The sequence below is a fragment of the Oncorhynchus masou genome, chromosome 13 (genome assembly GCF_036934945.1).
Source record: "Oncorhynchus masou masou isolate Uvic2021 chromosome 13, UVic_Omas_1.1, whole genome shotgun sequence".
NCBI lineage: Eukaryota > Metazoa > Chordata > Actinopteri > Salmoniformes > Salmonidae > Oncorhynchus > Oncorhynchus masou.
In genome coordinates this window covers 63,491,092-63,514,903 of record NC_088224.1, presented here as the reverse complement: position 1 = coordinate 63,514,903, position 23,812 = coordinate 63,491,092, and the positions used below count along the sequence as shown (strand labels likewise).

Genomic DNA, 23,812 nt, shown 5'->3' with positions numbered 1-23,812 from the left:
GAGGCAGAGAGAGAGAGAGAGAGAGGCAGAGAGAGAGAGAGGCAGAGAGAGAGAGAGGCAGAGAGAGAGAGAGGCAGAGAGAGAGAGAGAGAGAGAGAAACATACAGTGGTGTCTACTTCCAGGCTTTACACCAGCCTAGTAGCCTACTGTGGTAAGAAGTAACAGTCCTCCTTGGTAAACCAAACCCCTGGTCACTCATTCCTGTACTCTGAGGGGGAACTGGTTGGGTGGCACAGCCCTCTCGATGCCCTGGACTCACAGCTGTCCCTTGGAAGTGGAATGTACCACCCAGGCTTTTCTTGTCATTTTGACTTGTTTTCAGTCATGACCACTCTGCAACCCCATTTACATTATACAGTAGGTCAGCAGCCAATAATATGTTCCTGTTATATAATATACTGAACACAAATATATTCACACTAAACATACTGTGCAAGATCAAATCAATACACTTGACTCAAAACAGCTGCACTGAAATCAACACTACTCTGTTCCTCTAGTTTAGGTCTCGAATGCAAATACAGTTAATTGAAAAACCCCAACAGATCATTCTTTCACATTTGTAAAATTGCTTTATTTCTGAAGAATCCAGTGATGAGAGACAAATATACCATAGATATCAGTAAATGTTTAAGGCCACACAGTGATCTTTTGTCCTAATGCAACTCTGTGATCAAGCCATCAGAAATGTCTCAACCACTAATGATTAGACTGAAAGGATATAAAAGCACTTTCATTTGAAGGAAAACAACATATTCAGTAATGTACAGTGCATTCGAAAAGTATCCAGACCCCTTGACTTTTTCCACATTTTGTTACGTTACAGTTTTATTGTTAAATGGATTCAATTGTTTTTTCCCTCATCAATCTATACACAATACCCCCATAATGACAAAGCGAAAACTGTATTTTTGATTTTTTTTAAACATTTCTTAAAAATAAAAACCGGAAATATCACATTTACATAAGTATTCAAACCCTTTACTCAGTACTTTGTTGACGCACCTTTGGCATTTTTTACAGCCTCGAGTTGTGGGTATGACGCTACAAGCTTGACACACCTGTATTTGGGGTGTTTCTCCCATTCTCTGCAGATCCTCTCAAGCTCTGTCAGGTTGGATGGGGTGTGTCGCTGCACAGCTGTTTTCAGGTCTCTCCAGAGATGTTCGATCGGTTTCAAGTCTGGGCTCTGGCTGGGCCACTCAAGGACATTCAGACACTTGTCCTGAAGCCACTGCTCTGTTGTCTTGGCTGTGTGCTTAGGGTCGTTGTCCTGGAAAATGAACCTTCGCCCCAGTCTGAGGTCCTGAGTGCTCTGACTTTGCTCCGTTCATCTTTCCCTCGATCCAGCATGATGCTCCCACCACCATGTTTCACCGTAGGGATGGTGCTAGGTTTCCTCCCCTTGGCATTCAGACCAAAGAGCTCAATATTGGTTTCATCAGACCAGAGAATCTTGGCAAACTCCAAGCGGTCTGTCATGTGCCTTTTACTGAGGAGTGGCTTCTGTCTGGCCACTCTACCATAAAGGCCTGATTGGTGGAGTGCTGCAGAGATGGTTGTTCTCCCGGAAGGTTCTCCCATCTCCACAGAGGAACTCTGGAACTCTGTCAGAGTGACCATCAGGTTCTTGGTCACCTCCCCCCATTGATTGCTCAATATGGCCGGGTGGCCAACTCTAGGAAGAGTCTTGATGGTTCCAAACTTCTTCCATTTAAGAATGATGGAGGCCACTCTGTTCTTGGGGATCTTTAATGCTTCAGAAATGTTTTGGTACCCTTCCCCAGATCTGTACCTCGACACAAGCCTGTCTCTGAGCTCTACGGACAATTCCTTCAACCTCATGGCTTTGTTTTTGCTCTGACATGCATTGTCAACAGTGGGCACTTATATACACAGGTGTGTGTCTTTCCAAATCATGTCCAAATCAGATGAATTTACCACAGGTGGACTCCAAGTTATAGAAACATCTCAAGGATGATCAATGGAAGCAGGATGCACCTGAGCTCAATTTCAAGTCTCATAGCAAAGGGCCTGAATACCTATGTAAATCAGGTATTTCTGTTTTTTATTTTTAGATTTGCTACAATTTTTCTTAAAAACCTGTTTTTGCTTTGTCATTATGGAGTATTAAAGTAAAGTAAAGTAACAAAATGTGGAAAAAGTTTAGGGGTCTGAATACTTCCTGAATGCACTGTACATAGCCACAAGAGATAAGACTGTTTTCGTAATTTACATTGTAACCAGCCAAGCTTTACCAGTGCATATAAATATCAATATAAATCTAGTTACAAATCATATACAGACTAAATCAGAAAGTCCTTAAGTCAATGACAAAGCAAAGCCTGAACCAGAGCTAACATTTCCTCTTGCCAAGCATAGCAACAGTAAAAACACTGCAGATGGGGGACAGGGCTGTGCACACAAGGATATGATTGTTCAGTTTGATCAATGTATGCATTGACAAATCATCAGACATATTTAGGGTTGGGAGGAACATTTTAAAACCTTGTAATATTTGCTTGGTCTCAATGTCTCTGAATAAATTGTATAGCAGGAGACTGGTCTCGGGAAAGATTTGCTTTATGACTCAGTAATTGGAGTGCAGTCAATGGTCATCATTAGCATTGTCCAGTGGGTTTAAGTGCATGTAAATGTATTGTGATCAGTAATGTCTCACCCTATATCAGACAGCTGTCAACAGTCAGAGATAAGTGGCATCACCTGCAGTAAAACACAGAGATGTGATATACACTCACACTATTCCAGAGTGAGAAGAATAAACAAGAACAAACCATATTTCATATTTCTGGGAAAAACAAGGCGTTTCACAGCAAAGGTGTGAAAGTAGCATACAATGATGTATAGTATAATACCAGGGGTAAGAGGGGGGGTAAAGGGAGGTATTCTCCCAGAATATTTCACAGAATCATCCTAAACTCAGCCTTCCTTTGCTGAGTAGGTAGTAGAGTATTGTGGATTGTGGGAGTAGTGGGTAACTGTATGGTAAAAGGGTGGTGAGAGAACTGAGAGGTCAGACAGTCATCGAGTCAAGTGAGGTCAAGGTCAAATGTCAAGATCTTAGGTAGGGGGTCCTCCCTTCTCATTCCCAATCTCCTTCCTGCCATCCATCCCATCCACTGCTTAGTTTATGAGTGCCATGGTGCTCTCTGGCTGTTCCCCGCAGAAGAACTTGAGTGCCAGGTGCACATGTACAGGCAAGAAGGCGTAGGAGGTGTAGATGACCATGGCCACAGAGGAGAAGAAGATAGAGTTGAAGATGGACTGCTCCCAGGGCTCAAGCACATATATGCCTGTGATGAGCAGGTACTGGTAGTACAGCCAGCCCAGGTACTCCTTCAAGTATATAAAGTCCATCCTCATGCTGCTCCAGTGGTCAGAGTAAGGATGGGAGAGGGAGGGGCAGAGAAAGGAACAGAGAGAGCGAGATAAAAGAGAGAGGGAAGGAGGAGAGGAGTGATAGGAAGATAGGAGAGAGAGAGAAATAAAGGGAGGGGAGAAAGAGAAAGGAGGAGGATGGCAGTGATAATGGCAGCAGGGGACACATAATGGACACAAACAAACAAACACACACACAAGACAGACAACATCAATCATGTGGAAAGATATACAGTTAGTCGACTCACCTGATAGAATTACCCCTATTTTCCCAGGAGGCATCACCAATTGCAAGAGGGAAAACACTTAGTAGCTGAAAAACGAGCTTACCGTGTGTGTGTGTATGCATGCATGTGTGTTGGGGGAAAATCTTAGTTCAGTGATATAAGCTCAAGTGTTTGTAGTAGTCTCATTATAAACCCTAGTCTTCTTCAGCTTTCAGTGCGTCTGCTACTATGTAAATACCCATGTCTTACATACCTACCATATCCTTGAGGGAGGAAACAATGCAAAATGGTATTAGAAAGAACATTCATTGTGGGTCTGTGTTTATTAATGAGAAGGTCCAGGGTCAATCATAGCCCATGGCCCCTGGGGGCCACAGGGGTCTCTCTGGTGGAGAGGACCTGTAGAAATTAGCTCCTGAGAGCCCCAGACAAAGTAAATTAAATCTGCACGCATGCATGCACAGTACACACACACACACACACACACACACACACACACACAGTGTCCCACTCAAACAGCACACTTGGCACCTTCCTTTTTATTGTCAATGATGTCAAAAGGGCCCACCACCATACAGATGGTGGAAAGGGACAGACATGTACTCTACTTCCACACAGGGTAGTTGACATTAAGTAGCTAGGGGCACAATAGGAAAGCCTCTGTCTCAGAGTCAGAAACTCACCTGACACCAGTGCACACTTCTTCACCAGAGTAATACTCATTAATAAACAGTTATGGACCAAATAGATAAAAACACACGGTGGCAGGTCAATAAATAAACCTAAAATATAATCCAAGCATGTGTGCTGGTTTTCCAGGTCCACCTCTCTGATAAATAATTGTGGCTATCTAATGCCCTAAGAGACATTATGTAACAATTGAATAGGCCTTCTCACATGAATGTAGTCTACATGCTAGCCTACATGCCTATACGACACAATAATAATCTGTAACAATCTGTAGGCCAACAAAAAACAACAATAAGGATCATATAAAAGTGAGCTCACCTCTCTGTCTGATAACGTGCTGCTCACCGCGCTCCCTCGGTTCTACTGGCTGAAGTTTATTGCAGGACACCAGACAGAATGGCCTGTGTGTCCCACTACAGTTACGCTGCTTTGTGTAAAAAGCTGCACTGCCTCTTCACCAATATAGCCTACATGTAGCAGGTGATAGTCTTTACACCACACCCACTACTCTCTCTTTACCTGGAGTTGGGTTTTTACAGACAGAGCGTTGGGTGGACAGAGTGCTGGGTGGACAGAGTGTTGGGTGGACAGAGCGTTGGGTGGACAGAGTGCCGGGTGGACAGAGTGCCGGGTGGACAGAGTGCCGGGTGGACAGAGCGTTGGGTGGACAGAGCGTTGGGTGGACAGAGTGTTGGGCGCAAGTGTGTCTTTAAACGAACATCTAAATGAAGCAGGATTCTTCAGAAATAAGGCTAATCCATATTTGTTTAGTCAGTGGAATAGTCATCAAGACTATGTCTTGCATTATTGGTTAGGAGACACATGACGCGCTTGTCCACGCAACTTTTGTATGGCATTCTCATAGAGAAAGATAGCATGGGCAGCGCCTTCGAGGACTTTTAATATTTTGAAGGTGTCAACTGAGTGGGACTTCCTATGGGTTAAGGAAGGATCGCATAATGAATTATACTTGTGAGCAAACATTCCATAACTGCAGGTGGCAGTAAATCAACAACCTTGGCTTTATACCTGTTCAAACAACACATTCCAGGTGGCAGTACGCACCCTTTTAGTTTGTTTACCAACTCTTAAAATTAGTAGAAGAAAATGGACAACTTCAAAATGGAGATGGCCTCAATAGCGCTGCCTGTGCGCTCACACACTATAATGGGACAGAATCCTCTATAATTCTCTACAGGCATCCCCCCCTGTTCGCTTTGAACATAACAGTTCTGCTTGCCAGAAGCCAGACTCACAGCACCAGGGAGCATGTCACTGTTGAACAGTCAGGTCACCCACTGGTTTTTAGTATTAGTATTTTAGTAGTAATAGTATTATTGGAAGGAGAGTGAAAAGTGGACAAACGGGGTCAGAAAAGGGAGGTGATAAAATTAGGTGAGTGGGTGATAAGAACAGGCTTTGATGGAGAGAGCGTATACTGTAGGTGTGTGGAGAGGTGGGTGAGAAAAAGGGGTCAGGGGGAGAGAGTGGGAGGGATGGTAGAGAATCCCGTTCTACCTTATTGTCCCGTCTCAGAGAGACCTAAAGTTACTTTCTCAAAGATCTGGTTACCCCTAAAAATCTGTTTAAGTTGCTAAAAACAAGATCCCACCTCCTCCCTCTTCAAACAAGACTGAGAAGTGGCACATAACACACCTTTCTCTCTCTCCTAATATTTACTACCATTCAAAAGTTTGGGATTACTTAAAAATGTCCTTGTGCTTTTCTTTCAAAAACATCTTTTGTCCATTAAAATATCAAATTGATCAGAAATACAGTGTAGACATTGTTAATGTTGTAAGTGACTATTGCTGATTTTTAATGGAATATCTACAAAGGTGTAACAGCGGCCCATTATCAGCAACCATCACTCCTCTGTTCCAATGGCACATTGTGTTAGTTAATCCAAGTTTGGCAAACAGCAAAAGTGGGCTGTCATGTTCCTTTTACTGAGGAGTGGCTTCCATCTGGCCACTACCATAAAGGCCTGATTGGAGTGCTGCAGAGATGGTTGTCCTTCCGGAAGTTTCTCCCCATCTCCACAGAGGAGCGCTGTCAGAGTGACCATCAGGTTCTTGGTCACTTCTCTGACCAAGGCCCTTCTCCCCCAATTGCTCAGTTTGGCAGGCAGCCAGCTCTCCTGGTTCCAAACCTCTTCCATTAAAGTATGATGGAGGCCACTGTGTTCTTGGGGACATTCAATTTCTCAGAAATGTTTTGCTACCCTTCTGATCTGTACCTCGACACAATCTTGTCTCGGCGCTCTACGGACAATTCCTTTGACCTCGTGGCTTGGTTTTTGCTCTGACATGCACTGTCAACTGTGGGACCTTACATAGACAGGTGTGTGCCTTTCCAAATCATGTCCAATCAATTGAATTTACCATAGGTGGGCTCCATTCAAGTTGTAGAAACATCTCAAAGATCAATGGAAGCAGGATGCACCAGAGCTCAATCACAAGTCTCATAGCAAAGGACCTGAATACTCACATAAAAAAATATATAATATTTTTTATAAAATGTGCAAATATTTCTAAAACCTGTTTTCGCTTTGTCATTATGGGGTATTGGGTGTAGATTGATGACGATGTTTAACATTTTGATTGAATCCATTTTAGAATAAGGCTGTAACACTGAAGGGTTCTGAAATCTTTCCAGTAAGCATACAGGTATACCTGGGATATCTACACATACAACTATCTACTCATAGAAGGTGCCCATGCGTTCTCAACTAGTGCATTCTGCCACGTTCACCATGTGGCCTGTCCCTCCTTTTAAAGTCATAGGTACTATACAGAGTGAGATCCATGCTCATGGTTCTTCCCCTTGTCTTTCTACTGCATGCAGCGTCTCAGAATGACAAAGTCATATCGTAACCAGATGAGACTTTATTTGATTTGGAAATGAAGTGGTTTTTCGAGTACATCACCACAACCCACTGCCTCTAACATGGAGACAGGGTAAAAAAAAAGGAGAAGGGCAGGTTACCATCAATACCTCAGCAACCTTAGAAGTGACCAGTCTGCAGGATTCTGAGTGGTTGCTGTTGGGTGGAGACTGTAAGCAATGGTAACTGACAATGGCTTTGCCATTCTTATTGAACTACTAATCCCTCATGTTACTAGTAGGATTCCCATTTGTCTAGTCAATCATCATGTTGATGTTTGTAAGACCTGATTGGTCTGAACAGCCATTATGTGGCTGTAAGCAAGCCGGTGATTGGTCTATTCGGTCAGCATGTCGGCTCCCTCTCCCCCGGTGGCGTCTGACAGGCTGAGGTCCTCCAGCATCTCCATCAGAGAGATCCGAGGAGCACCCTCGTCATCCGTGTCACTCTCCACTGGGATCTTAGACGCATCTGCAATACGAAACAATACAACTCCATCATGAGGCTATGGCTAAAACTGGATCAATAAAAAGCTTTGGGTGGCAATTGGGGAAAACGGCAAGGTTCTCGCAAGAGGAACAAAGAGAAGCGGGAAAACTGTGGATCCACTCACCTCTGAAGATGTTGACGTTCTTCCTCAGGGCTTCGTCTTCCTCCAGGTCCTCTAGGAAGTCCTGGTATTGTCTGAAACAGGAAGAGAGGAGAACAATATATAAAATCACCACCAATGTTGAAGAGAGACACTGTTCACAACTTACAAAGTCATCACCTGGATAAAGAGCATATCCAACCTTCACTCTTTCAGTTCTCTCCTCCCTCACTTTCTCTCCTCATCCCTTCCTGCTTCTCCTCTCTCATCAGTTCCTCCTCTCCTCCTTACCTCTCGTCTTCAGGCGCCATGCCCTCTCTGTCTTTGTCCATCTCCTTCAGCTTCCAGTTCCTGCGCTTCACCCTCTTGCTGCGGTTGTAGCTCTTCTTAATCAGCACCTGCAAGTCCACAACAGGCATGTTCAAATGGCTTCAATACATGCATTGATTTTGTTTTGTTATTATGTATTCTGCCAAATGCAGTTGGGCTTTCATTTCCAAGTTAAGTGAATAGTATTTGGTCAGGCGGACAATTTTTCCATTAGAGGTTTGACATTTCAACTCAATGCAGCAAACATAAAATTGAACCAACCACCAGGGGGCAATGTGAACTAATACAGACAGTATAGTACATGGTAAAACGGTGTTGTTTTGGGACCAGGGTTCTCCAACCTCTTTTAGCATGAGAGTTACTTTTAGAAGAATTAATGTTACGAGCTGCAATTTATTTGATAGCTAGCTTTCTAACAGGAACAATGTTCTCCTTTACCCCGTCCCAGGGTTCTTGGTGTACAAGAGATGTGTTTTCTGTCAATATACCTGGTAAAATAATGCTTGATAAACAGGATTTGGCATGACAGGCCCAATAAAATTATATTTTGTATTTTCCATAATTCTATTTAATTTTTCCTGGTTTGGATTTGTACAAAAACAATTATACTCTCAAAATTACAAAAATTCATAGAAAAACAATGAAAATTGACCTTCTCAGTTCATGGCAATGCTTAAATCACTTGAAAATGAAAGAGAGCCGCACACACTAGGAGCTCAGATGCAAAAATGTTAATTACCAACGTTTCGACAGCCAAGCTGTCTTCATCAGGGTAAAATCACATCAGAAGACCATATGAGGTCTGGAAAAAGTGTAATTCCCCTTTAATTGCGCATCTAGCAAGTTTCTGCTGTTAGGCCTACTGCTGCAGCTCATGTCATGGCAGAGATCACAATACAATGGGCCCAATAGAAACAAATAATCCGAATGTATCATTATGTCAGGTAAGCCTACTTTGCGGTTAACATTTAATAGAGAAGGTTTTGAGGGAAAGTCTGTCTACTCAACTGTATTAAAATGTGCACAATGTTTATAACAGTTTGTGATGGAAAAACAAATGTACTTTGAGAATTGATTGGAGAGCTACTCATATGTTGGCTGGGAACTACTGGTAGCTCGCCATCTACCTGTTGGAGATCTTTGTTTTGGAGGATATAAGTGTGCACACAGTATTATGTACTGGTTCTTACCACGTCAGGAATATGACTAGGGTTCATCTTGTTCAGAAACTCGTCATTAACGTTGGAATTGGCAAAGTCAAAGCTAGAGGGAAAAAAAGCGGAGAAAAAAATCTGTTTTCTCTAATTTCACAAGCAAAAATGTTAGGTATTGTTTTGATTCTCATATACAGCAATAAGTTACATGAATAATTAAGAGTTAAGGGTAGCTGTATAGCAGCCCATGACAGTCACCTACCCCTGCACCAGGTCTCCTATGTTGAGCAGGTGGCCCAGATGGGTGCGACAGTGGTACTGCTGAGCTGTGTCCATCTCTGAGGTCTTCTGCACCCACACCTCAGCCAGAGTGTGCTGGAAACACAAATCAGAACACGCACAAGATTGACCCTAGCACCACCATTACTTCTATTCCTTTCCACCAAACGGATGGAGGGCGTTTAGTGTTTCAACACCCTAAGATGGGTGAGGGGGATCATTATCGTTCCCATAGCGAGCCCATTCCCTGTTCCTTTTCACACAAATACTTCCATGTATTGTGGAGGGTTTTTCTCTAATCGGATGTGCTGCTTCAGGGATAATGTAATGCTTCACTATTGATTTTTCTTCCGAGAAAAGAGAAATGTTCCCCATAATTCAATCTGCTCGACACCACTTTCATTAAAGCCACAAACACACCAAAGCCCCGCAGTCAAGCTGTATCAACCCAAACAATCTGTCTCGCCAACACACACACTAGAACATGTTTTTCCTCACATGGAGTGAGGGAAGTTGCAACGCATGAACACACATACACACAGCATCTAAAGAAAAGGACTAGCAGCATTTATTTATCTTAAAATTGAGGTGTTCTTGCTAATGGGCCACACTTCTGCCCAATTCCAAACACCGCCCATTTCCCTCAGAACTCCTACCTTATTGGACCTTATGCCTGCTCCCGCCCTCAGCTTCTGGTTCCTGATGACATCAGTATCCATGACAATGAACTCCTCCAGTTGCCGTGGGCTAACGAGGCTGTTGAAGGGGTTGCGCCAGTATGTGCCCCCATCCACCTCAGCGACTGTTGGGTCAGACAGGAGAAATAGAAAGATGGTTCTCTCTATGGACAGTCCAGAGTTTCAATTTTGACTGCTCAAAACACCAATCATATCCTACACTCACGCACACAAGATCAAAGGATTCATTTGATCTTCATTCCCCCTGCAGTCTAGTGATTTGGCTTGCATGGATCACTGTTCTGCCCAGAGGCTAGGGTTGAGAAAGGCGGCTCTGGAGCAAAAGTAGCCTTTCTTTGAACACTAATTAAAAACGTGTGCCCTGCCTTTCAAAATATCAGAATGAAACAGAGGGATTTTTTTTTTTTACACACACAGCAAGTAATGACAACAAATGAGAGTGTGTGTGTGTGTGTGTGTGTGTGTGTGTGTGTGTGTGTGTGTGTGTGTGTGTGTGTGTGTGTGCCATGTGTGGAATGCCCTGATTAGACACAGAGGGAAGCTGTTGAGAGGGAGAGGGAGGGTGATGAGCATGTGGTGAACAGACACACTAAACGATACTGGGTTCAGTTAGGTACAAAAGACTAAAGTCAAGTGGAATATAATGACATTCCATCAGTCTATCAAAAACTGATGGTGAACTTTTGATGCTTTATATCAAGACAAGCACAAACTCATCCAGTCACAAATCCAATCACCTTTAAATGTTGAACTTGTCAAAACATCAACACTAATCAATCAATGAAGCAGAGCATATCTGTAAAAGCTATTTTTCAGTAGCCAGAATAGCATGTGGTGTGTACTGTACTCACTCTGCAGGATGTTGGGGTCAATGAGGTGGGTGGTGCTGGTGTGTACTGTACTCACTCTGCAGGGTGTTGGGGTCAATGAGGTGGGTGGTGCTGGTGTGTACTGTACTCACTCTGCAGGGTGTTGGGGTCAATGAGGTGGGTGGTGCTGGTGTGTACTGTACTCACTCTGCAGGGTGTTGGGGTCAATGAGGTGGGTGGTGCTGGTGTGTACTGTACTCACTCTGCAGGGTGTTGGGGTCAATGAGGTGGGTGGTGCTGGGTTGTACTGTACTCACTCTGCAGGGTGTTGGGGTCAATGAGGTGGGTGGTGCTGGTGTGTACTGTACTCACTCTGCAGGGTGTTGGGGTCGATCAGGTGGATGGTGCTGGTGACTCGGGCGCACACACACACCTGGCCCATGTTCCCCAGGCTCTGAGCCAGACGCGGCGACAGACACACCACGTTGTCCTGGGCAATGAGACAAAACAAACCAGGGGTCAGACTGATGTCTGGTCAGAGAGAACATTGGAACCTCCCTCCCATGCCAACCTCCCCACCAGATTATTCCCCAGAAAACCCACATCAAGCTGTACTACAGAATAGATTAACATTCAACTCTGGATTAGGCCACACCTTCAAGAGCAATCTCCTCTGAATAACAACAACAGAGGCTGTGCTGTCACTGCCAGTTTGGTTATACAAGGGGGTCGGCTAGGTTCTCTTTGTTTTATCAGCGTGATTACAATTTACCTCAGAAACAACGCAAAAGAAAATACGATTCTGATTAGGAATGCATTTCATTGATCTCGAAAATGTTGAGCCATATCCGTTTACTAAATAAACCAGTGCTGTAATACTTAATTCAGTCATTGGATAGAAATGAACAAAAACACATGCAGATGGAATTGGATATGAACAAAATTCCCTCGACACATGGATGGTCAGAAGCCAAGCATGCTTGTGTACTCAGTCTACATGTAGGAAAATAAGAGTAGATTCATCGATCACATGAATACAACAAAAGAGCATTGCCGAGAAACATTCACTCAACAAAAAAGCTTGAGTAAAGAATCCTGACCTAGACACACCAAGATTGAGTCGAATTTAGTTTTTAATTTGACAGTTCAAAAGCATCTTTTAAAACAACACAGTTCTATCCAAGGGAAGCTGTGTCTGTTATAATAACAACAGGGAATCTGTAAATGTCTGCCCTGGCCTGTTTGTACCTGAGCATGAGTATAGTTGCGCTCTGTTCACCTATTTAACCACTTCTGCAGGGCTGAGAACTGTTAAGATATACAGTGCATTCAGAAAGTATACAGACCCCTTCCCCACATGTTATTCTAAAATGGATTCAATCATTTTTTCCCCTCATCAAATCCATACACAATACCCCATAATGACACATTTATTCCAAAAACAAAACAGAAATACCTTATTTACCGAAGTATTCAGACCCTTTGCTATAAGACTTGAAATTGAGCTCAGATGCATCCTGTTTCCATTAATAATCCTTGAGATGTTTCTACAAACTGAGCAATCGGAGGCGAAGGGCCTTGGTCAGGGAGGTGACCAAGAACCCGATGATCCCTCTGACAGAGCTCCAGAGTTCCAAGGTGGAGATGGGGGAACCTTCCAGAAAGACAACCATCTCTGCAGCACACAACCAATCAGCCCTCTATGGTAGAGTGCAAAAAGGCACCTAAATTACTCTTTGGCCTGAATGCTAAGCGTCACGTCTAGAGGAAACCAAGCACCATCCCTACGGTGAAGCATGGTGGTGGCAGCATCATGCTGTGGGGATGTTATTCAGAGGCAAGGACTGGGAGACTAGTCAGGATCGAGGGAAAGATAAACGGAGCAAAGTACAGAGAGATCCTTGATAAAAACCTGCTCCAGAGCGCTAAGGACCTCAGACTAGGGCAAAGGTTCACTTTCCAACAGGAAAACGACCCTAAGCACACAGCCAAGTTACGCAGGAGTGGCTTCGGGATCAAGTTTCTGAATGTCCTTGAGTGGCCCAGCCAGAGCCCAGAGCTGATCAAACATCTCTGGAGAGACCTGAAAATAGCTGTGTAGTAACACTCCACATCCATCTGACAGAGCTTGAGGGGATCTGCAGAGAAGAATGGGAGAAACTCCCCAAATACAGGTGTGCCAAGCTTGTAGCATCATACCCAAGAAGACCCAAGGCTGTAAATCGCTATAAATATATGACACTAATACATTTTCAAATAAGGCTGTAACGTAACAAAATGTGGAAAAGGCAAGGGGTCTTTCCGAATGCACAGTGTGTGGAGCATTTCACCTTTAGTATTTTTTGAGGAAGATGCTGCATACCTTGCAAACAGGAACGATCTCTATGGAGTAGGTGCTCTTGTAGTTGAATGTGTTTGAGTGGATGTCATGGGAGATGAGGCGCTGGGACGTCTTCGACCTAAACAAGACAGAGTGACACAAAAAAAACAAAGACAACAATATCTTGTCAGAGAAAAAAATAAACATTCTCCATCCTCTCCATGCTAAACTAGAAATAAATACAGTGCCTTGCGAAAGTATTCGGCCCCCTTGAACTTTGCGACCTTTTGCCACATTTCAGGCTTCAAACAAAGATATAAAACTGTATTTTTTTGTGAAGAATCAACAACAAGTGGGACACAATCATGAAGTGAAACGACATTTATTGGATATTTCAAACCTTTTTAACAAATCAAAAACTGAAAAATTGGGCGTGCAAAATTATTCAGCCCCCTTAAATGAATACTTTGTAGCGCCACCTTTTGCTGCGATTACAGCTGTAAGTCGCTTGGGGTATGTCTCTATCAGTTTTGCACATCGAGAGACTGAAATTTTTTCCCATTCCTCCTTGCAAAACAGCTCGAGCTCATTGAGGTTGGATGGAGAGCATTTGTGAACAGCAGTTTTCAGTTCTTTCCACAGATTCTCGATTGGATTCAGGTCTGGACTTTGACTTGGCCATTCTAACACCCGGATATGTTTATTTTTGAAGCATTCCATTGTAGATTTTGCTTTATGTTTTGGATCATTGTCTTGTTGGAAGACAAATCTCTGTCCCAGTCTCAGGTCTTTTGCAGACTCCATCAGGTTTTCTTCCAGAATGGTCCTGTATTTGGCTCCATCCATCTTCCCATCAATTTTAACCATCTTCCCTGTCCCTGCTGAAGAAAAGCAGGCCCAAACCATGATGCTGCCACCACCATGTTTGACAGTGGAGATGGTGTGTTCAGAGTGATGAGCTGTGTTGCTTTTACGCCAAACATCACGTTTTGCATTGTTGCCAAAAAGTTCAATTTTGGTTTCATCTGACCAGAACACCTTCTTCCACATGTTTGGTGTGTCTCCCAGGTGGCTTGTGGCAAACTTTAAACGACACTTTTTATGGATATCTTTAAGAAATGGCTTTCTTCTTGTCACTCTTCCATAAAGGCCATATTTGTGCAATATACAACTGATTGTTGTCCTATGGACAGTCTCCCACCTCAGCTGTAGATCTCTGCAGTTCATCCAGAGTGATCATGGACCTCTTGGCTGCATCTCTAATCAGTCTTCTCCTTGTATGAGCTGAAAGTTTAGAGGGACGGCCAGGTCTTGTTAGATTTGCAGTGGTCTGATACTCCTTCCATTTCAATATTATCGCTTGCACAGTGCTCCTTGGGATGTTTAAAGCTTGGGAAATCTTTTTGTATCCAAATCCGGCTTTAAACTTCTTCACAACAGTATCTCGGACCTGCCTGGTGTGTTCCTTGTTCTTCATGATGCTCTCTGCGCTTTTAACGGACCTCTGAGACTATCACAGTGCAGGTGCATTTATACGGAGACTTGATTACACACAGGTGGATTGTATTTATCATCATTAGTCATTTAGGTCAACATTGGATCATTCAGAGATCCTCACTGAACTTCTGGAGAGAGTTTGCTGCACTGAAAGTAGAAGGGCTGAATAATTTTGCACGCCCAATTTTTCAGTTTTTGATTTGTTAAAAAAGTTTGAAATATCCAATAAATGTCGTTCCACTTCATGATTGTGTCCCACTTGTTGTTGATTCTTCACAAAAAAAATAGTTTTATATCTTTATGTTTGAAGCCTGAAATGTGGCAAAAGGTCGCAAAGTTCAAGGGGGCCGAATACTTTCGCAAGTCACTGTATGTCTATAGACATTGAATAATTGTAACTTGCCACACAGACCACACTTACTGTGGTTAGTGCGGTCTAAGTCATCACTGTTCAATTCAATGTCAACATATTGTCCCAACACCAAATTAAAATTGCATGGGCATTATGCAATAACCATTAAGGAGCCATCAAGAGTAGGAGGACGTCACCTAGACACTGATCTCAGGTCAGAGAGTTGTCACTACAGGGCAACCTCTACCCGTAGTGGAGGGTCTCTGGTGAACTGTTCCTACCTGCAGGGGACTGTGCACTGGAGAAAATCCACCATCTTCTGAGCATGCTGCTTGGTGGCATAGTAGAAATCAATACCCTCTGAGGAGAAAGATTCAAAACAAGTCAGCCCTTAGTCAATAAATCAATCACAGACACACACCACACGCGACCTGGGTCATCACCATTCCAACACACTTAATACGACAGCCTCAGTAACACAGCCCAGATGGGGATCGGGGGGGGGGGTATGGCTGCCACATGTTGAAGCTTCAAGGCTTTTAACTCCAGCTAGAGAGGGGGGTAATTTATACTGAACTGTCAAAAAGGACAGCTTCTCCCTTACAATCTGGTCCAACCACACTGGGCGCTGCTTCTGAAATATCTCTCACTACACAGTGTGTGTGTGACTGAAAATAGGACCTGAGTCAAACAGCATTGTTGGCATGGTAAATAGAATGCTCAGTACTATGATCCTACCACACTGATTATAAACACATGGCCATGCCCTTCTAAAGCCCGGGACAGGAAAGCTTTATTAAGAAAATCATCAATGTCAATGGTAAGCTTGCATGGTCTGGCGTCTCTTCCTGGATGAAACCCCACTTTAGAGCAGTATATTGTATCCCAAACCCACCATGGATCTCCTTGATGTTGAGTGCGTTCTGATGGAGTTTGTGCTTGAGAATCAGCTGCTCCAGGTAGTAGAAGGTCTTCTTGTGAGAAGTCTAAAAAAGGACCAGCCCAATATTAGGTTAAAAACACAACATGTTAAAAAAACTATTGTTGTGGTGAGCAACATGAATAATATAATTCTAATCATCAGTGGTACCTTCTGTCTGACTTGCACCACAGAGTTCCAGAAGTCCTTGGCCTCGACACGGTGGCAGTCGTCACACATCTGGCCCTGGATGACAAACTCCACCACAAACACCTGCTGCAGGATGGCTCCGTTCATCACCTGGACAGGAAGAAATCACACTACCATCAACCACTATTCTCTTATATGACTGACTCAGAACATAGTTTACGACTGTAATGTGACACACCAGGTAAATAAAACACTCTTTAAAATCCAGAACTGGGCTAGAAAGCTGTAACCCAAAGGAAATTGGCTGTGACCCACCAGTGGATCGTTACCCACCCGCCATTTGGGAAACACTGATGTGTAAGACTTTATTCATCAGGGTTTGGTGCTGCTATTTCTGGTGACTAAAGGGCATCTAGATACAAGATCACAGGTCCCACAAAACCCCCTACACTCCAGACAAAGCCCTGGGCCCTGAGGAACTGAGACTCCTCTGAAAGGTCATGACGTTATAACTGCCACTGGCTAACCTTCACCCAATCACTGTGCTCTGAAACTAGTCAGCCCTTTATCCCTTTAGTGTCACCTGGATTCAATAATGACAACATGGTGGGACACATAGCGGTGGGACATGTCCTCCAGATCAGGTTCCTAATCCACACTAATCCCTTCTATTAACAATCACACTCTCATGCCTCCACTCGTCTCCTCTCTCTCACCTCTTTCTGTATGGTCACCTTCAACTTGATCCGCTTGGAGTGGGGTTCCGTCCACAGGAATCCAGCATCGATCAGACGCACCTGGATTGTGAGGTCACATGAGTTTCTGAGGTGAATGGCTACAGCCCTGTTACATGTTTTAACAAGTGTATCTTTGAATATAAATAGAGCAGAGTAGGGACGGGATACTCACTTTGGTCATGTTGCCCTTCAGTTTTTTAAGGCAGAGGGCGAGCAGTTCCCTGGACTCCAGAGCACACTGCACCCAGGAGGCTGGAGGCTGCAAGTACCTGCATGGAAGAGAAAGAGGAGCAATCAATCCATCTGAACTAATGTAGGAGCCATGGTAAGATCCCAGTTAACTGACTAACGATCCTTTAGTCCAGTAAGAGCAATAGATAGGGATTTAAACATCTTAGCTGTGGCACTACATTTGAGAGGCTTGTGATGGTGGTCTGGGCAGTACCGTTCACACTGCTTGCAGAAGTGCAGGTTGACTTGCTTGGGGATTCCCTCAGAGATGTCCACTGTGGTCCTGAGGCAAGACACACACATGTTGGCTGGGTTTGGAGGGATGGGGATGCCACAGGTACAGCACAGGCTGGGTAGAGGAGAGAAATAATTTCTTAATTAGTACTGTGTACCAACTGATAGCTTTTTCAAAGGTATGAATCTACACCTTCACACTAATGGTAAAGGACAGATTATTTGTAGCATGTAGGAGGCTGCTCATAAATTCTACTTACATGTTCCCCTGACTGCTCGTAGCAGGAGCTTGCATGTACTCCATTATAAATGGCTTGGATGTAGCAGTGAGAACTAGACAAGACAAATCAGATTGATGTTATGAACCAGACAAGTGTTTACTTTTTAGATTATATACAAAAACGTCATGAAATTATCGACAGCTAATGTGTATAGATTATAGTCAATAGATGGTAGCCAGCTTTCTAGTGTACCAACTTTCCTGTTAACGTTATATACAGTGGGGCAAAAATATTATTTAGTCAGCCACCAATTGTGCAAGTTCTCCCACTTAAAAAGATGAGGCCTGTAATTTTCATCATAGGTACCCTTCAACTATGACAAACAAAATGAGAAAAAAAATCCAGAAAATCACATTGTAGGATTTTTAATAAATTTATTTGCAAATTATGGTGGAAAATAAGTATTTGGTCACCTACAAACAAGCAAGATTTCTGGCTCTCACAGACCTGTAACTTCTTCTTTAAGAGGCTCCTCTGTCCTCCACTCATTACCTGTATTAATGGCACCTGTTTGAACTTGTTATCAGTATAAAAGACACCTGTTCACAACCTCAAACAGTCACACTCCAAACTCTACTATGGCCAAGACCAAAGAGCTGTCAAAGGACACCAGAAACAAAATTGTAGACCTGCACCAGGCTGGGAAGACTGAATCTGCAATAGGTAAGCAGCTTGGTTTGAAAAAATCAACTGTGGGAGCAATTATTAGGAAATGGAAGACATATAAGACCACTGATAATCTCCCTCGATCTGGGGCTCCACGCAAGATCTCACCCCGTGGGGTCAAAGTGATCACCAGAACAGTGAGCAAAAATCCCAGAACCACACAGGGGGACCAAGTGAATGACCTGCAGAGAGCTGGGACCAAAGTAACAAAGCCTACCATCAGTAACACACTACGCCGCCAGGGACTCAAATCCTGCAGTGCCAGACGTGTCCCCCTGCTTAAGCCAGTACATCCCGTCTGAAGTTTGCTAGAGAGCATTTGGATGATCCAGAAGAAGATTGGGAGAATGTCATATGGTCAGATGAAACCAAAATAGAACTTTTTGGTAAAAACTCGTCGTGTTTGGAGGACAAAGAATGCTGAGTTGCATCCAAAGAACACCATACCTACTGTGAAGCATGGGGTGGAAACATCATGCTTTGGGGCTGTTTTTCTGCAAAGGGACCAGGACCATGTATCGTGAGATTTTGAGTGAAAACCTCCTTCCATCAGCAAGGGCATTGAAGATGAAACGTGGCTGGGACTTTCAGCATGACAATGATCCCAAACACACCACCCGGGCAACGAAGAAGTGGCTTCGTAAGAAGCATTTCAAGGTCCTGGAGTGGCCTAGCCAGTCTCCAGATATCAACCCCATAGAAAATATTTGGAGGGAGTTGAAAGTCTGTTGCCCAGCAACAGCCCCAAAACATCACTGCTCTAGAGGAGATCTGCATGGAGGAATGGGCCAAAATACCAGCAACAGTGTGTGAAAAACTTGTGAAGACTTAAAGAAAACGTTTGACCTCTGTCATTGCCAACAAAGGGTATATAACAAAGTATTGAGATACTTATTTTCCGCCATAATTTGCAAATAAATTCATGGGACTGGATTTTTTCCCCCTCATCTTGTCTGTCATAGTTGAAGTGTACCTATGATAAATTACAGGCCTCATCTTTTTAAGTGGGAGAACTTGCACAATTGGTGGCTGACTAAATACCTTTTTGCCCTACTGTATATGTTTATTATTTTTTGTACACATGACACAGACAGAATTAGATACTATTCCATGACATCTCTGTCAGTTAACCATTATCACAATGTTACATCTCATCTGACAGACCACGCTCTGCTGGCAGTTCTCGTTAGCTAGGTATACAATTGGATTTACTTTACCAAACGGCAACCAGTAACTGTTAAATAAAATATGTTAAATGGCTGGTACTTGCTAGCCGAATAATTTGCGATGATCGCGACAGTTGTCATTACATAGGAGGCGCCGTGTTAAAATGTTTCGGGGCCCTTAATGCCGTTTCATAAAACAACACATACTTACAGAATGTTAGTTCATCTACACACGTTGCGAACCTCCACGTTTCTCAAACTGGAAAGGATGAGCAGGATGATGACGACACAGTACTTCCTGGTGGCAAAAGGACCCAGTCCGTTCCTCTCTTTTGCCTGAGTGCAGTTGCTTCATAAACCATGTAAATCCCATACACACAGAAGAAACTGCATTATGTATGGTAGTTATGAAATTACTGAAAAATTGTAATAATCCAATGAATCTTTTTTGTTGTTGTTGCATACATTGGATTGGACAAGAAGGCAATTGTTTAAATCTAAAATAAATGAATGTATCAAAAGAATATACATTTGATCGTTATCTATATAGTATACCTTCCTCTTTTATCTTTCTCCATTATCATCATCAACAACAAGAACACAACAAAGCAAAGTAGAATTTTACAATGTACCTTAGAGTTCCTAAACCTTTGCCTTATCTGTTTGATAACCGCTATGGGGTCTAGATGGGATACAGTTTTTCTTTTTACGTCAAAGGTGTTTTCGTTTTTTTTTGGTGCATTATCGCTCACCCTAATCCTTTTCCTAACCTACATTAATTCTCCTAACCTGCTTCGAAAAGTCAATTTTGACAAAAGCTGTATCCCTTCTAGACAAAACATTGGTCTGGTCCTCTGCTTGCTGTAACGTATAGAAAGTGGGATCCTATTAAAACAATCCTCTGTGGGGAGGACCATGCATCCGTCCAGAATTTACGTACGTTAAAAATAAGCGATTTTTCCAAACGCTACATTCAGCAGTATAAAGTTGCAAGTGACATTTAGTTTGTCCCTCAAGAAATATGATGCATGTTATCCTAAAAAAGCTTGCATGGTGCACACCTCACGTGCTCCCAGTGGTGCGATCCTGCAAACCGAACGCTACAGTTTGAGGGCACTATTTACAGTTCAATCTCGCTGTCAAAGGTTGAGGGAGCAAGCAGTTTGTTTTCAGGTTAGCTTTAAACGAGGTACTTCAAAGCGAGGTCTCCAATTGTCTGAGGTTATATATAGCTACCATTCTCCTCCTTGCACGGTTGTGTGAGTCACCGCATCATATGGAGAAGGGACAACCGCTGGTTCACGAGGTTTTATGCTAGAGTGAACAAGCCAAGGCAGAATCTTTCACCCCGAAGTGTCTACGGATTCTCCAAGACGTCAAGCAGCATTTCTACATGTGAGCTATCAGCGTTTCGTTGAATTAATTCAGCCTTTTACGCTGTGCTGTAGGCTACGCTTGCTTAATTTGGTTTCGCCTATTTATTTATTCTCGCATCGATAATAATGGACTGAAAGTCGCGGATAAACAATAACTACCTGCCGTGATTTCGTGTTTGTATAAATGATAGAGGATACGATGACACTGTTGTCTCTTTTGGGTCGGATCATGCGTTATTTTCTGCTCAGACCCGAGACCTTGTTCCTCCTATGCATAAGCCTGGCTCTGTGGAGTTACTTCTTCCACACGGACGAGGTGAAAACCATCGTCAAGTCCAGCCGGGATGCTGTCAAAATGGTCAAAGGGAAAGTGGCGGAGATTATGCAGAATGAAAAATTCAGGGGTCTAGATGTTCTGGACGCAGAGTTCTCCAAAACCTGGGAGTTCAAGAGTAACAATGTGGCGGTGTACTCTATCCAAGGCCGGAGAGATCACATGGAAGACCGCTTCGAGGTCCTCACTGACATCGTGAACAGGAGTCACCCGTCTATATTTGGGATTTTCGATGGCCATGGGGGAGAGGTAAGATAAATGGTCTGTTATCATTTATTTGTTGAGACCATACTTTTTTTGGATTGGTCAACACGTGCACATGCACTTGCTATGCATCAACTCACACGAATCCCTCTCCACAGGGACATGAGGGAAGGCACTTTAGCATTTTACTTTGTGAAGTTGTGCCAAAAATAAGAGACAGTCATTCATGGTCTTACAAGTTTAAAAGACTTAACACGATTGTGTGGTATGCTGCAGATGAAGTCTCTAAACCGATTATAGCAGGCTTGGTGGATAATAGGATTAAACTCATTCAAATGTGTAGGTTGATTTGAAGATGGATGTGACAAGTGAGCTGAACATTTCTAATCCCAGTGAGAGATGCTTCCTGATATTGATCATATTCTGGTCTGAATACGGTATGTCACCCGATGCCCATACACCTGTCACCCTCTCCATGTTCTGGTCATTCACTAGTCACAGACAAAGCCCTGGCAGCTGTAGGTCTTTCACTCCATGACAAGCATTCAATGGCACAGATCGAACAGCTCGTCTGACAGAAATACACTTCCTACTCTCATCAACCAGATGTTCCTGTCGAGGGGCAAAGCGTCCATCCACCAGGCACTGTGTGTGTGTGTGTGTGTGTGTGTGTGTGTGTGTGTGTGTGTGTGTGTGTGTGTGTGCGAGAGAGAGGTGGGTAGGCAGTCAGTCAATGTAATTATACTCCCTGCACGAGAGAGAAAGTGGGATCCTGGGCTTGTTCCTCCTCAACCTGACCAGGAGAGGATGCGTGTGTTTTGTTAATGTGATGTTGGGAGGTGGCCGGAGGTTATTTCCATAGTTGGCAGGGTAACAACACTGATTGGTCATGATGGCCAGGCCTGCCTGAACAGCGACCTTGTCTCCATGGGCTGCAGCTGTGGCCACGCGGGCCTGACAGCCCAGTATTGACTGACGCCATGGAGCTACGTGAAGAAACTCAACGCTCACGCTGCCTCTCTCCCAGACCCAGTCTACAGGCTGTCAGTGTTTTCATAAGGAGCTCTACTGTTCCGGCCTGATCTAGTATGTCGAATACAGAAGTTGAGTATCTGGCTTGATCCAGGCTGAAAGATAACATTCTAAAAATAGACAGCGATGGAGATGAAGGATGGCCATTCTTTTTCAGGGTAGAACTGTGGGTTCTAGTGCAGCAGCTCCCTGCCTCCCTTTGACCAAAACTGGTCATTTGTCTGATTTTCCCTGCAGCATGTTTGAGTTTGCTCCTTAATTTCTCTTTCCCTGGATTCCTTATAGAGGATGGTAATCTAGGCATTAAAAGCCTTCCTCAGCTCTGTGTGGGAGAGGGTGTTCACTTCAGATTTGCTCATGTAGGCGAGGGGCTTTTTGTTGTTGGTGTGTTTTTATTCCTACACGCTTTATTGAAGTGTGAAACTGATGTCAGACACCAGCTATTCAAATGGTGCTTCTGCTACAGTATGTGATTGTTTTATGTATTCCTGTCCCAGGGGCGGTGGGTAAGCACTGAGATGCAGTGTAGCCAAGGGCTGGAGGAGGAATCGATTTAGCCCGAGAATGATACATCGCCTCTCAGAGAGGAATAGCAAGCTGGAAACACACAAACTAAATGCTATACCTTGTAAGGTGTTAAGAATGAATGTAGTGATTCATGGCGTCTTCGTCTGTAATATATCCATTCCAGGCTGTTCTGACTCCATGTAAACAACCCGACTAACGTTCATCTCTTGTTGATATGCTGTAGGGAGAGATGCTCTCTCTACATGGGTGATAGTCTGGCTGAAGAGTCTGTCTGATGAATAGACTTACTACTAGCTCCACAATAGAATACAAGTGACATTTAGAACTCTCCTCTTAACTCCCCATAACATGTTATCTTTTCTCTGAATGGCTTAATGGAGAAAGGGAGTTCTGATGATGAAGTCATCTTTTTCCTTTTTGTGCTGATGTCCCCCCCCCCCTCTGCTACCAAGTGCAGTACCAAGTGCAGTTTAGAGGAGAGTGGTGTGGCTGCGTGTGCGTAGACAGTTTCTGTACAGGAGAAGATGGAGAGAAGTATTGTGTTAAGAGGGATGAGAGGAAAGAACACAAGGCTGACCTTTTTAGTGGGGCTCCTCTTTTTTTTTCTCCTCCTCACTTGTTCCCTCTCTTGCTTACCTTGGCCCTCATCGGAGTTCACCTTACCATCACACTAACAATAAAGGCCTCTGTTAGTGGAAAGGGCACCATTTGCATTTTAATCC

General features: G+C 43.6%; 3 protein-coding genes across 3 annotated transcripts in view; 1 reads left to right on the top strand and 2 right to left on the bottom strand.

The window, feature by feature from the left end:
* Positions 1-2,829: 2,829 nt before the first annotated feature.
* On the bottom strand, positions 2,830-3,453 carry sptssb (serine palmitoyltransferase, small subunit B). The gene has a single exon (XM_064982724.1). The coding sequence runs from the start codon at positions 3,383-3,385 to the stop codon at positions 3,146-3,148; it is 240 nt and encodes a 79-aa protein (XP_064838796.1). The 5' UTR covers positions 3,386-3,453; the 3' UTR covers positions 2,830-3,145.
* Positions 3,454-7,187: 3,734 nt separating this feature from the next.
* On the bottom strand, positions 7,188-19,934 carry LOC135552811 (60S ribosomal export protein NMD3-like). Its single transcript, XM_064984676.1, has 16 exons — positions 19,828-19,934; positions 17,764-17,836; positions 17,484-17,618; positions 17,211-17,307; positions 17,018-17,098; positions 16,323-16,451; positions 16,128-16,218; positions 15,514-15,592; positions 13,426-13,522; positions 11,436-11,553; positions 10,213-10,358; positions 9,540-9,652; positions 9,314-9,386; positions 8,085-8,191; positions 7,818-7,888; positions 7,188-7,675 (listed from the first exon to the last, which is right to left on the bottom strand). Exons 2-16 carry the CDS (start codon positions 17,805-17,807, stop codon positions 7,542-7,544), a joined length of 1,515 nt encoding a protein of 504 aa, XP_064840748.1. The 5' UTR covers positions 17,808-17,836; positions 19,828-19,934; the 3' UTR covers positions 7,188-7,541.
* A 775-nt stretch (positions 19,935-20,709) lies between these two features.
* Positions 20,710-23,812, top strand: part of LOC135552810 (protein phosphatase 1L-like) — a 53,225-nt gene continuing 50,122 nt past the window's right edge. Inside the window, exon 1 of the mRNA XM_064984675.1 lies at positions 20,710-21,575. Coding sequence (XP_064840747.1) covers positions 21,177-21,575 — 399 coding nt within the window. The 5' untranslated portion in view covers positions 20,710-21,176. The remainder of the gene's footprint in view (positions 21,576-23,812) is intronic.